General features: G+C 35.0%; 1 protein-coding gene across 11 annotated transcripts in view; it reads left to right on the top strand.

Moving 5' to 3' along the window:
• The window catches only part of LOC121429542 (muscleblind-like protein 3), a 79,011-nt gene that overhangs the window by 56,337 nt on the left and 8,783 nt on the right, over positions 1–13,891 (top strand). For 6 of the 11 annotated variants that reach the window (XM_041626604.1, XM_041626609.1, XM_041626605.1 and 3 more), the window contains 3 exons: positions 3,838–4,015; positions 6,817–6,914; positions 7,808–7,895. In XM_041626604.1, the coding sequence (XP_041482538.1) occupies positions 3,838–4,015; positions 6,817–6,914; positions 7,808–7,895 (364 nt within the window). Of the gene's footprint in view, positions 1–1,997; positions 2,064–3,837; positions 4,016–6,816; positions 6,915–7,807; positions 7,896–9,948; positions 13,566–13,891 lie in introns of those variants that run through there. The other 5 variants (XM_041626603.1, XM_041626612.1, XM_041626613.1 and 2 more) reach the window with 4 other exon arrangements.

A 13,891-nucleotide genomic window follows, 5' to 3' on the forward strand; every position in this document is an offset into this window, starting at 1 on the left:
CATCTATATCAAAATTTGGTATCGACTGGTGAGCATATTATGCTTTAGGAGTTTCTAACTCCTTTGAAAATTTTGCTATAACATTGCAATCTATCAGAATTACATTCAGAAAATTTAAATCATCTCATTCCTTGATTTAACAAATTTTAAAATTGAACTGTTTGACAGAAATGCAGTACACAATTATTGACTGGCCATTATTTTGCAATATACAGTATTTTGACAAAGAAATGAAACCCTATTTGGAAAAAAAGGAAAAAGAGCAATTTAAAAAAAATTACATAAAATCTCAGTCTTCTTATTTAGATATCAAAATTGATTTCCCCCCTGTATTTATGCATGCAGTTTCATCAAAATATAGCTAAGGTGAAATTAAGAAAAGAAATTCCTCACTGTATTTCTCTGTCACCCACACTGGGTTATGCTTCTGCTTTATATATTAAAGGGACAGGGCATGGGAGTGTTATATCTGCATTGTCAAAAGGGCAATATAATATAATAGTGCCTTTCTGATTGTGAAAGAGGATAGTGTTTAGTATGATAGGTATGAGGGAAAGGACACCAAAGTGCACTGCAAATACATGAATAAATTATATACTAATTCATTAAATGGATGTATTTAGCCTAATGGCTCGCCCACTTGAGGAAGAAGTTGTAAATTATTGAGGAAGTTGGGGGGGGGGGGGGAAAAAGATTGAGAGAGAAAAAAGGGGGGAAGTGGTGAAATGAAGGAGGGAATAGCAAAAGATAAAGAGAGATGGATATGACGTGGGTTAAGAGATGTTAAGGATTACAGAGAGGTGAATGAGGCAAAAACTTGGGGTAAGAGAGAAAGGGGGAGGGGTAAAAGAAGAAGAAATAACTCAAGTTATTAAAGGATTAGAATATATAGTTGTGGCGAAAAGTTAGTCGAGAGAAAAATGTGAATTAGTTGCAGCACATTATAAGTGCCAGATCTAACAAAGCAGAACCGGCTTGGTCATTATGAATACATATTGCAGCATTTTAATAATAAAACTTTGTGACATTCATGTGTAGTCAATGTGGTTTAGCTCATATCTATATTCTCATTTCATAAACAACACACTACCATTGCATCGAATCGCATTTGTTATGGAGCACCCTGTTAAGCATGGTCATGTGACACATACACTCGATGGTCTACCTGTAGTTCAAACTTTTCTCATTTTTCTGAGTCACTCTGTACATTTCTCATTCGATCTTTCTCTATTCCTACCCTCTTGTGTAAACTAAACATTGCCCTAGTTCTTATTCTGTATTTACTTCTTCGTCTTGATAAAGATCTTGACGTTCTGAATATTCTTTGTGCCATTACCTGATTTTCTTCCTGCCTTCATTCTATCCATCTCTGTTTTCTTATCTTCCATTTTATTATTTCCCTTCTGTCTTTCTTTTTTTTTCTTTCTTTCTTTTGTCTTTCTTTCTTTTTTGGTTTCTTCCTTTTATTCTTTCTCTATCTCTTCTTTCTTCCTTTCATCTTCTCTCTATCTATCATTCTTTCTTTTGTATTCTTCCTTTTATTCTTTCTTTCTTTCTCTACCTCTTCTTTCTTCCTTTCATCTTCTTTCTATCTATTCTCTTTTTTTTCTTTCTTTCTATCCATCATCCTTGACATTTAGATCTGTAGGTTTGAGTGCCTAGATGGCAGTGAATGAAGTGCACACCATTTTTAGTTGTGTGCCCCCCTCACAGTATGATTATTTCCAATCTTTCTTTAGCTAGCCGTCTGGAGCCATCTTTTTTAAAAAAAAGATCAAAATGAAATAAAAATGAAGAGCTATGAGGAGGAAATGTATTTCTTGCATGAGACGACATTTTTTACTGATTTCCACCCTTCTTGCTTCTTTTGTTTTTTTCCACCCACAATGCAATGCTGCTGTGCTTGCTGTTTATGTTATTGACTGCCTGTACCCATGGCCATTGCTACACACTCTCCCATTGGCCCAAAACCATCATGTGCTGCGCATACTAATAAGCTTCCGACCACGCCCGATACACCGAGCCTGAAGCGTCCGCGGGACCCCGCTGACGACGCAATACTGGTACCTTCTATTTTCACTACTGTGTTGTTTGTTTGCTTATGCATTTTACAAACAATTTTGAAGGCATGGCCCAATTGTTTTCTGTCATTTAGTCAATTTTCGGATCACCAAAACAAGCAAGAAATCAAACCAAGATTGACCATTTATGATGCCTGTATGTGTTCAATTTCTATTTTTATTAGTTCAGCATATAAATATCTAGCATGGTGAGAAAATTTGTATCTCTGTCATAGTTGTCCTATATCACACGGTGAATGGTGCGTTTTATGATTTTTTTCCTTCCATCTGATATTTGCACGCTTCCGATAAAGCAGTATGCCTGGGAAATGTTTTTCCTCAAATCTTCACGCTTTTTAGAGATTCCAAATTGTCTAAAACTGGGAATGCTGCATAGGGTTCAAAAAAAGAAACTTATCATGCTAAGTAATTTGAGCATTAGAAAGGGGCAAAAAAGAAATTCACTCAAAAAAGGCAAGAGTTTCATCCATCTTGCTTTGTAAAATGAAAATGAAGAAAACAATTGGACTAAACATATTCTTTGTAAATGTTATAGTTTTAAATGCATGCTATCAGATTTAAATGCATTCTCCCGTATTAAAGTCATTTTTAGAAGAAAACAAATGTAATTGATTCTTTGTATTTGAGATCAATAGTTAAGGGCATATTTGTAACTGAAACAATTATTGTAGAATGCAGTAGATTTGCCTAGATTTTAAGATAAGAATGTGTACCATGTATTTTTAATCATTTCAAATCCTTCATCAGCTTAGAGTAAAGTCATAGTCTTCGTTTGTTTGTTATTTATGATATCGCTAACTCTCTTAATGGCCTTATTCACTCAATATATTGCTTTTATTTGTTTTTATTCCCAAGTATGTGCATGGTAGATATCTGCTTTTAAAGTTTTATAGTAAAAAATATCCACCTTTGAAATCAATCACGAAGCTCTGTTGGCTAGCAGGGTTAGATGAATATCAAATATATCCAACACTTGACTGAATTACTCTTTCATTATGACGACACCCTTTCGATTCATTTCCCTTGTCTATTTCAAATGTTAGATGGCAATTGAAAATTGAGCAAAATATCTATGCAAATACTTTATTCACTTACCAAACTAGGTGCACCTTGTATGCTGTACAAGTATATCAAATTGTAAGCAGCTGAATAATACTTAGCACTAGTCTTTTCATGATCCCAATGTAAATTTAAACGAGATGTGATCATTTAGTTAGGAGGTAGATAAGGTATTTGATTGTCATGCTATGTAGATTTGCAATTTTCTGATTGTATTGTATTTTTTTCTTTCCTTCCCTTATCCTCCGCGATCCTTTGTTATCCCCTCCAATAAATCCTTCCAATGTCTTACCTCTGTCTACCTGTTACCCCATACTCTGCTTTTATGATTTGATGACCCTCCTGTACTTGTCCTCCCTTCCCCAATAATGCACCCCTATTCCAATAATGAACCACACCCTTCCCAACCAATTACCGCTCCCCCCCCTTCTCTATCCTCTATCAAACTTGCCATACATATAATGGCACTTTACTTCCATATATTCCCTTCTTTTTACTTCAATTATCTCTTTTTCCTTGGCTCACACGTACGTACACATCCCATGAAAATCTCCTTGGCTGACCTCTACATTAACTCTACCTTTGAATCCCCTTCCAAATATAAACAATCCCCTCCTCCCCCTCCCATTTGTTATGGCCACCCTCATCCCTGCCCCCATCGCCCCCCTATTTTCTGTTTTGTTTTCTCACCATCCAGCAGACTCTATCCGGGCTGGCTCCACCTCCTCCAAAGAAGATAACTGCCGGTAGCTTAGGTCACCAAGGGACGGGGCACATGATGAATATCTTCTCGCCTTCACAGTTCCCATACCACCCCCAGCTTGGACCAGCTATGATGACATCACATCAACCCACACCAGTAGTGCCAACGCCATGTAAGTATGGCCATGTGGTCAGGTACATCATCGTCTAGTAGGATGTAGGTTCAAACACACTCTGCATGATCCTGGTCTTTGGCAAGCTCCAGTAATTATTCCCCTTAGAAAATACAAACTGGTTGGTGATAGTGAAAGATTCAGTGGTACAGAGAAGCCAAGATAGAGCTTATGTTATCCAGTCATGACAAGAAATAGGAAATAATTTTAGATTAACGCTGATCCCCCCCTCTTAAAAAAATTAAATCTGTTCCAGATGTCTTAGTATCAAAATTCAAATTTTCCCCCTTTAGATTAGTGTTTGTAATTGCATGTATCCAGTGCCTTCTGAATGCAAAACCACATTCAATACATTTTTCATTTGTCGTATGGATTTTTATCTTTGATTGGTCATCAAATCATATTCTACCCTGGTCTGAAATTCTTCTGGAAACATTTTAGGTGCTATCCCCATTGGGGTTTTCATAGTTTTATAAATGCGCATTTTAAAAATAATCGAAATGAAAGTAAAGAATTTGAAAAGCAGTGTTGAATTATTGTTATGGCTGGTAGTTACACTAACTAAGCATGCTTAATGTAGTACCCACTGTGCCAAAATCAAATCAAAGCTGCAAGAAGATGTAAAATGCCAAGCTTTTTTGTCAGCTGAATGCTGTATTTACTTCACTTGTTAAATCTTTTGTGCAATGAGTCATACATACCTGGCCTTCATCATAGGAGAAGATCTATCGACGGTAAAAAGTGCACCCTCCCAAAAATGAAAATATATATATATGAATTCATTAAAAAATACTCAAAGCTCGCCCACAAGGGTTAACCAGAACAGATACTCAAAATAATATGAATTAATGAGTGGATGTTATTTTTTTAAATCGGCAATTTCAAAATGTATGATAGAAAATGCACAATCTCATACATTAATTTATCTCCTAGCAGCTATTTTGAAAATGCCACTATCATAATGAACTTCAACTTCAGCTATAGTTACCGTATTCATTTTATTTCTCCTATTGGGGAAGACTGAAATATGAGTATGACATTGAAATTTGTTTTTTGTTTTTTATCTTTTCTGGTGTTCAAGATGATTATCTGTTGACCTGATTTGATTTGAATGACCCTAGCCCTCAGTCAACAATGTTAGTTCAAAATATATCTCATTGATTCTTACTTTGAAATCATTATAACATGAGATTAACTTTACACAGAGGATAAATCAATATGTCTATTATGATCATCTACTTTGCATTGGTCATTTTTAAATATATTCTTCTGTATTCTCATAAATGATTAGTCTCTTTTATATGCGTAAATATTAGAAAGCTGTTTAATGTTATACAATTGTTGCTGACTTTGTTGTTTTATTTGTTTTCTTTACCTTTCATATTTGCCCCCAACCTTATTCCTATCCAATGATTTGGCCATTTGATTTTTTTTTAATAAAATCTTATTCCTTACCCGATGAACTCTTCTTGTTTATCTGTTATTCTTTTCAAATCAACACATATATTTGAGGTATATTTCATATCAGCAACATAATGCTCTTGCCTTTTTGCTATTAATATATATATATATGCACATTCAAATTTGCATAAAATGAAATGCATGAATGCTGCCAATTTGCTAATCTTTGAATGATATGTTTCTCATTATAAAAATTGAATTTTCTGGCTAAAATGATAGCATCATTTCCATTGCCAAACTTAAAGAATATTTGCTCTTTGCACTGGGAATATCAAACTATTGAAATGATGATCTTTACAAAATTATCAAAGTGGCAATCCTTAACTTATTCCATTTCCATTCCGATCATGGTCAATTTTTTCTATCGATCTCCTTTTCTTTTTTGGGGTTACCTCTTTTCTCTTTTCTAAAATGGATTAAAATTCTGGTACTCATTTTGAATGAATTTTCTCTAATTTTGTTCCATTCAATTCTCCTCTTTTCCTCTCATGTATGTTGATCTGTTTGGTCCTGTTGTTCCTGCCTAAATGAAATTGCTGTGGTGAATGCTACAAAATGGCTGCCATGAACCAACCAATCAACTAAAAAATAATCTGTTCTGCATTGTTTGCCCTCACAAAAATTGTGGACATCTGGCTGCTGCTACCGCAATGTGGCTGTTGTATGAATGCTACCACAAAACTGCTGCTGACTCTCTATCATCGCAACTATGTTGGGCACTCCCGGTCACATTCCACTGCTGCCACCACTGTTGGTGCCATGCAACCACCACCATCACCACTGGTAAAATCCCACTGCTGCCACCACTATTGAAACTATACAACCACCTCCACCACTGCTGGACTATCCCACTGCTGCCACCATTATTGGTATGGTGCAAACTCTACCATCGTTTCAATCCTACTATTGCCACCACCATTGAAACTATGCAACCTCCAACACCACCACTGCTGATATTATCCTACCGCTGTCACCACCACTGAAATTATGCAACCACCACCACGAATACCACCACTACTGGTATTATCCCACTGCTGCCACCACCATTGAAACTCTGGAACCACCACTACTGGTATTATCCCACTGCCGCCACCACCATTGAAACTACACCACCACTACTGGTGTTATCCCACTGCTGCCACCACCACTGAAACTATGCAACCACCACTACTGGTATTATCCCACTGCTGCCACCACCATTGAAACTATGCATCCACTGGTACCATCCCACTGTTGCCCACTATTGTCTCCATTGTCATTGATAATGATGGTACCTACTGCATCCTTCACTATGTATGGTTCATATTACTGCTGTATTGTGTGTACCTGCTGCTATACAGTCCCAGTCATGCCTTCCATGGCTCCGCCAGGCCCCGGACAAAGTATCCCGCTCTTCGCTCCCATAATGCCAACGCAGGTACATCCCACCAGACATCCAGTTGAGTATATGTTGCATCCGATGTAACAGCAATTTGTCCTTTTCTATTCCTATTCTCCCTTACTTTTCCAACAAACACATCTCCAAATTCTGGAAGTAATTTTAGAAAAAGCAGAGTTCCTGTAGTTTCCTATTATTGATATTATTTTTTTGTTGAATCTCTGAAGACAAAGTATAATTGGCTGTGGCTGCATCCAAAATAATTTTATTTTCTTGCTACATTAAAAAAAAAACTGTACATTCACTTGCTGAAAGCTGCTATTTGCAAAGATTATCATACTGATGCAATTTTGAAAATATATAAGATATATGGTATTTAGTGGACATTATTAAACTATTCTTTTATGTTGATGAAATTGATTGTTTATTAAATTTTGTTGTTGGTTAGTGATTAAATCAATGTCCTTATTGAAGTGCCCAATAAGTCTTTCAAAAAAAATCCACATGTACAGTATAAAGGAAGGAATATTTATATGATAGCCTAGAATTTCATGAGATACTTGTAGTATATCTTGCCTATCATCTTGGGAAATTTACTCGTAGATTTGTTTTCTTGATTTGATTATTAAAAAAAAACATTTTAAATAAAATTGTCTTCCAATTTTATTCCAAATACCATTTCATTTATTTTGTCTCGCAGAAAAAGACACTTTGTGCATCATTACTTTAACTGTTTAAAATACCAAGGAGTCAAAGTCATAAGCATGTTCTTAAACAACATTTTTTTTCCTTTCACCTCATTTCCTATTTCTTTAAACTTTATATCATTCACTGCTATTGTATCCTTTCTTCTTACATAATTGCCTACCTCATTATTTTTCTTCTCAATCTGATTCCTTTCACTCTGTCCTTTCCTACGTTCTATCACTTCATTCATTCGTTCCTCCTTGCAGCAATCTAATGAGACCATTCCAGTCTGCAGAGACTTCAAGTCAGGTAGCTGCAAAAGACCAAGTTGCAAGTATGCTCACGTTACAGAAGGTAGGTCGACACCTCTGGTCTTATCATAGGTTTACAACTTAGGTGTTATTGGTCTGGACTTCTGGTGTTTTCATACGTTTACACCTCTGGTGTCATCATAGGTTTACACCTTTGTTTTTTTTTTCATAGATCTGGTCATACCATAGGTTTATACCTCTGGTGTTTTTATCTATAAGTTTATATCTTTGGTGTTTTCATAGCTTTATACCTCTGGTGTTTTCATAGATTTATACCTCTGGTGTTACCATAGGTTTACACCTTTGGTCTTGTCATATGTTTACACCTCTGGTATTACCATAAGTTTACACCTCTTATGTTGCCATAGGTTTACACCTTTGGTCTTATAGGTTTACACCTCAGATGTCGTAAATCAACACCTTTGGTGTTATCATTGGGTTACTAGTACCAGTGCATGATCGCATTAACACATATTCATACTACTACCATATTAATTAATCATGATGCATATTCTCACAGTATCTTTACCAAATACAACTCATAAAAGATAAAATATTCATTAATTAATATGTATTATAGAGGCATTTTGACCAGATAAAACTCATAAAAGAAGACATTTTCCTACTAAGGGCTATGTTAATTAATATGTATTCTCAAGTCGAATTGAGCAGAAACAACTCACAAAAGAACACATGTTCATACTAAGGACCATACGGGGCAGTTTGACCAGATGCAATATTCATAGCAAAACAGTCATTTCTCAGATTTTCAATCATCTTACTTCATTGGGGATTATAATGATAAATATCATCGTAAAATTGGCATTTTTTTACACATAAAATACTCTTAACCCATAGGAAACTTGCTAATTATGATAGAATATGTGTTTTGCTCTGAAGCTAGTTGGAGGATTCTTCATAGATATAAAGGAATATCATGTTTACTGAAAATGGGTACACATACGTCCAATCATTTTGTCATGTACCCATTTTTGTACTGGTTTGGAATGGTAAACACAAATCATTAGGTTAAGGAGATTGTTCTCTTTGATTGTAGTGATTTATTTTGATTACTGGTACAACATTCTTTGATCAAACATTTGAACGAATCGGTCGTCAAAACTCAACACTGTGATCCATTTAGGAAAAATTCGGATCAAATTTTTATTCCTTCCCATGTTAAAGTTGTTTATAAGAAAAACTGAAATATTAATTATGTATCATTTATGCCACATCACCTAACCCAAAATACATACTTTGTAACTGACAATGTTTAGTGTTCAAAACGGTTGTTTATCATTTACTATTAATTTGATCTTAAATTATGTTTAGAAATTCTTTCCTCTGAGTCTGAATTTGTTTCTTAAACCCTGTGTGTACTGTGTTTTTGTGATTATGTTGTTATGTGCATTTTAGCACAATGGAGTGTCTTTTTGTGTCCTTTGTCCCTTTCTTCTCTTTCTATACCTACATATATATAAATTCTACTGTTTTCAAGATGAAAATATCTCATAAACAAAATGAATGGAGGCCTTCCAAATTCAGTTTTAAATTGTTCATTCCACTATGGTCTTTCCTATCCTTCCATTCAATCAATTTAATCTATACATTGAGAGTTATCATGACAATTTGTTACTGTGAAGTTGGATTCATTTGATATTTGTAACTCTCTTATCTTTTTATTCTTTGGTGATATTTCAAAATTCATCTCTCTCTCTCTCTCTACGTTGGAACCTAATATTTATATTCTTTTTTCTATTTAATGAGTATATACCATTTGTTAATAATCATTCAGATATTTTCATGTCAATTTTAATCTTCGCCTCTGCAATACTGCATGTATCTTTAATATTTCTTGTTTTGTTCTATTTTTAACTTAGACTTGTGTAACAAACTATCATTTGTTTATGATATGATTTCACATTTTATTTTTCCTTTTTCATATCTTTTCAAACTAGTTATTTCTCATTCAGTTAATTGGATTGTCTATTATGTTTTGAGTTGATTTCTGTTTTGATTAATCTCTACGACTTGTTGTTACTTCTCTCCTTCCCATCCCTTCCTGTCTGCGTTAAAATTCCGTCCGGTCCCAATAGATTACGTTGAAATCATAGACGGCAAAGTCACCTTATGTCGCTACGCAGTTCAGAACAGATGCACGCGGCAACGATGTAAATTCTACCATCCGCCGCCCGCATCGTCTGCGCTGGCAGCCATGGTATCACCGGCGGTGCAGCTGCCCAACCTCCCCCCACAGGGGATCTCCAGTATTTGACAACAGAATTGCTCCAAAGATGCCACCAGCCAAAAAAATGTAGAGCCAGGTTGTTCCACGATGTCACATTGCGGAACAACCTCAAAGTAGTCCAAAGTTTGTCGTAGGATTTTTGATGGAAGTGATTTCCATCTTGGGATGATGTTTTTAAGACGAGTGCAAAGTATTTCATTCCAAAAAACATATTAATGTCATTGTTATTTTTTTTTCTTCTTTAAGAAGAAATGTAAGAAATAAGGATTCTTTGTAGATGCCAGGATGGCTAATGATGTAAAGAGATCATGTATGAAAGATATAGGAAAGTCATATATTGAAAGAAAGACAAGTGTTACAAGTAGCAAAGTTTTAGCCTGGTCAATGATTCGGGAGCTACTGTTGCTGAATGTATTTATCTCTGTCTTATTCTATATTTTTGTTTGTTTGTTACTATGGAGATGAATAGGTTTGAATTGAAAGTGATGCACTTTATATAGCAGCTTCTGATTTTTTCAATGTTACCAAATGGAAAACAAGATAATGAAAAAATACATTAAGTGCAATTGTGATGATCAAGTGCCAAGGTTGAAATGGACACTGGAAGCAAGATTGAGCAGAAACTAAAAAGGACAAATCTGGCAGTGGAGAAAGAGTTTTTTTTAATAGATTTTAGTCATTCTTGGTGAGAAACTGAATTTGCCGTCCGTTCTGATTGTCATCTCGTTATTACCGTGCCAAATAAGGAGTGGATTTGACCACTCCGACAAACTCTAGAAAGCTGCATCGAGGAGACGAGCGGGACTGGATAGAACATGGATCTTAGTAGTACACCATATTCTTTTCATTTTCATCACCTTATACATATATTCATGTCGTGATGGTTTTTAGTTACCTTGGTTACTTGTGTGTCGAGGAGAGAATTTCAGTTGTCACGGCAACTGATGAGAACTTGAAAGCCATGCATTGGACATCGATCACGAGGACAGACTCGGTGAAACCCACCTGTTGAACGGACACTCTGTGCTGTTCTTCATATCCTCAGCCGCGGTTCCAAACCGTTTTTCAATGGGAACGAAAGATTACAGATATATTCATTGAGACGGGAAGTCTTTTGAAACCAAAGTATCTCTCATTTCGTGTGGTGCTTTCATATACGCAGTGATACTGAGCACCATCATCAGAAACTGACTTTACAAGGGTAACCAAGACGGTTCGTTCCCTTCTCAGAGATGAAACAGGAATTTCTTTGAAAAAAGCAAAGATGAAACAAACCAAATGATGTCAGCGCTTCCAGAGACAAAGAGAGGGAGAGAGAAAGAAGAATCCGAGGTATTCCTCTCTAATCTTAGTCTCTTATCAGGCTTGCAGATGGGAAATAGTTTGGATGAATCGTCGTGCAACAGTCCCATCTGCATTGTCTGGAAGACATAAACCACCAGATAGACACAACGAATTCATAGCCACGAGATGTGTGAGATTTTTAAATTCTGTTCTACATTAGGGTCATGTGATATGGTCATAGTCTGATGAATCTTTCATACCTGTCCTGTGTTTACTATGTCAAGACTTGGGTCGGTCTAATTATTATACTGTATATGTATGAACGAAACAAGGTATTATTCTTAGTACATGTATCTACTACAAGCTCTCTTCTCAAAGATTGTTGGAAAGGGAGATTTTTTTTACACCCCAGTTCATGTTCGGCTAATAACCTGAACACGAATGCAGCCAAATTGTGGTATTACAAGGAAGAAAGATTTAAAGTGTGTGATATAATATTTCATACTTTGTTGAAGATGATGTCATTCAAAATTCTGTATTGGTATTTATGCAAAGTATTTCAAGTATTTCAATGAATATGGATGTCAGTATTTAACAGAAATGTAGCGCTATCATATTTGGCCTCGGCTGGTAGCTGCTTTAGAAAGAAAAAATGCTGAATGATTTGTTTTAAAACTTTGCAGATACCGTGCAGCGAAATGTGTAGCTTTCCTCCTTCAACCATAAAGCAACTGCAGTGTTTCTGTGACACATAGTAAAAAATTTGGCATCATGTAAATTGGTTTGGTAAATGAATGGTTCCCATGCAGATGGGAAAATACATTTTATCTTAAGCTATGGGTGATTTTTAATTGTCACTTTCAAAAATGATGGACCAATTTCTGTTCAGGTTTATGAGGATGATTTTTAAAAGCACAGTATTCTAAACATTCTTTGAAATCAATTTTTTTTTGCCTGCATTAAGCATAAATGAAAACAGCAATCACGCTCGCAAAAACATAAACACGCTTTTGAAAGTGGTTCTAGGAACAAAGCTGATTTTTTTTATGTTTTTATATCACAGCGTTTTATTTTGAAAATTGCTTTGCATGACTACAAGCATATGTGCATGAAATAGATAAAAAAGAAAAAAATGTGCGCATTTTAAATTTACTTACAATTTGCCATTCTTATTTTGTTACCGAGTAATGTCATTTTCACCCTCACTGTAAACATACACTTTTATGCAAGGAAATGCTGCTATAGTCTTATCCCAGTCAACAAAGTTCTTGAATATTATTTCATCTGTATCTTATTAGTCTCAAAATAAAAAAAAATCCATATATTCTTGAGAATATTCTTTAACAACAGCAAGACAAAGTACCTTCTGTTGTTTATATGTTGAGGTTAATAATTGTGGTATATTAGAACAACAACGTCTTGCTAAATATTCACCATTTTAAACAAATGATTAAAACACAACATATATTTATATAAAGATTGTAAAGACTGATTTGAACTTGTTTGAAAATGGTTTTATATTTCAGCCCTGTGAATAAAAGAAATAGATTGCAAAAAATCTTGCCATGGAAACACTTAACTTACGAGCTTTCTTTTTAACAATTATATGATGGCAAGATCCCCTTTAAACAATCTCTTGTTGAGAAATCTATGACAGATGTATAAAAGCTCGAAGAAACAATGAATTTTTGATAACCATATCAGTCAGATTCATATGCGAAACTTGTGATAGTAACTAAAATGTAACAGAAATGTAAAAGTTACAACATCAAGGGTTTGTTGGCCATGACATTGCTAAGTAGAAATAGATCTGAAATAGTCTGGAAATATTGATCTGAAATATAAAAAAAAACTCTGAATATTTTTTTTTGCTGAATGTGTATCTGTGTTGGTAACCAAACAGATCATTTGTAAATGTAGTGTTGTTGGACCAGTATTTAACATGTTGTAGAGTTTTTAATATAAAATGTTAAGAAGTAGGAATTGAATATTGTTTGTTAATAGGAATTAGGATATGCCTTTTAAAGTGTCCATTATTGTATTATGACTGTGCCAAATAAGGATTTTAAAAGGAAGACTCATCAATAGAATTAGCCTGAATTGATTTTTAACTAGATAGCATGAACTGTTTGAGATATTGAATGACAATTTATCTTAATTAGTTTTTTATTGTTCCAAGAATGAGAAAAAAAATTATATACAACAACTTGTCACTATGTAGACTTTAAATGTATGATGTCAATGAAATATTTCAAAACATATATGATAAATGGATTATTAATGGGTTTATCATCTAGTGGCCATTCATGTCGGAAGCAAGCATAAGCAGCGGTTTATTAACGTGCATTTGTGTAAATAGTAGCTGCAGGGAGGTGGGGGGAGGGGGGCGGGAGGGGCAGTAGATTTGCAATGTATTAACGGAGCTCTGTATTGGATATATGGGACATCACTGTTTGTATTTGCCAAATATATTCTTTTAGATTTTTTTTTCTCTTCCTTCATCGCAG

Source organism: Lytechinus variegatus, chromosome 16 (assembly GCF_018143015.1).
Source record: "Lytechinus variegatus isolate NC3 chromosome 16, Lvar_3.0, whole genome shotgun sequence".
Taxonomy (NCBI): Eukaryota; Metazoa; Echinodermata; class Echinoidea; order Temnopleuroida; family Toxopneustidae; genus Lytechinus; species Lytechinus variegatus.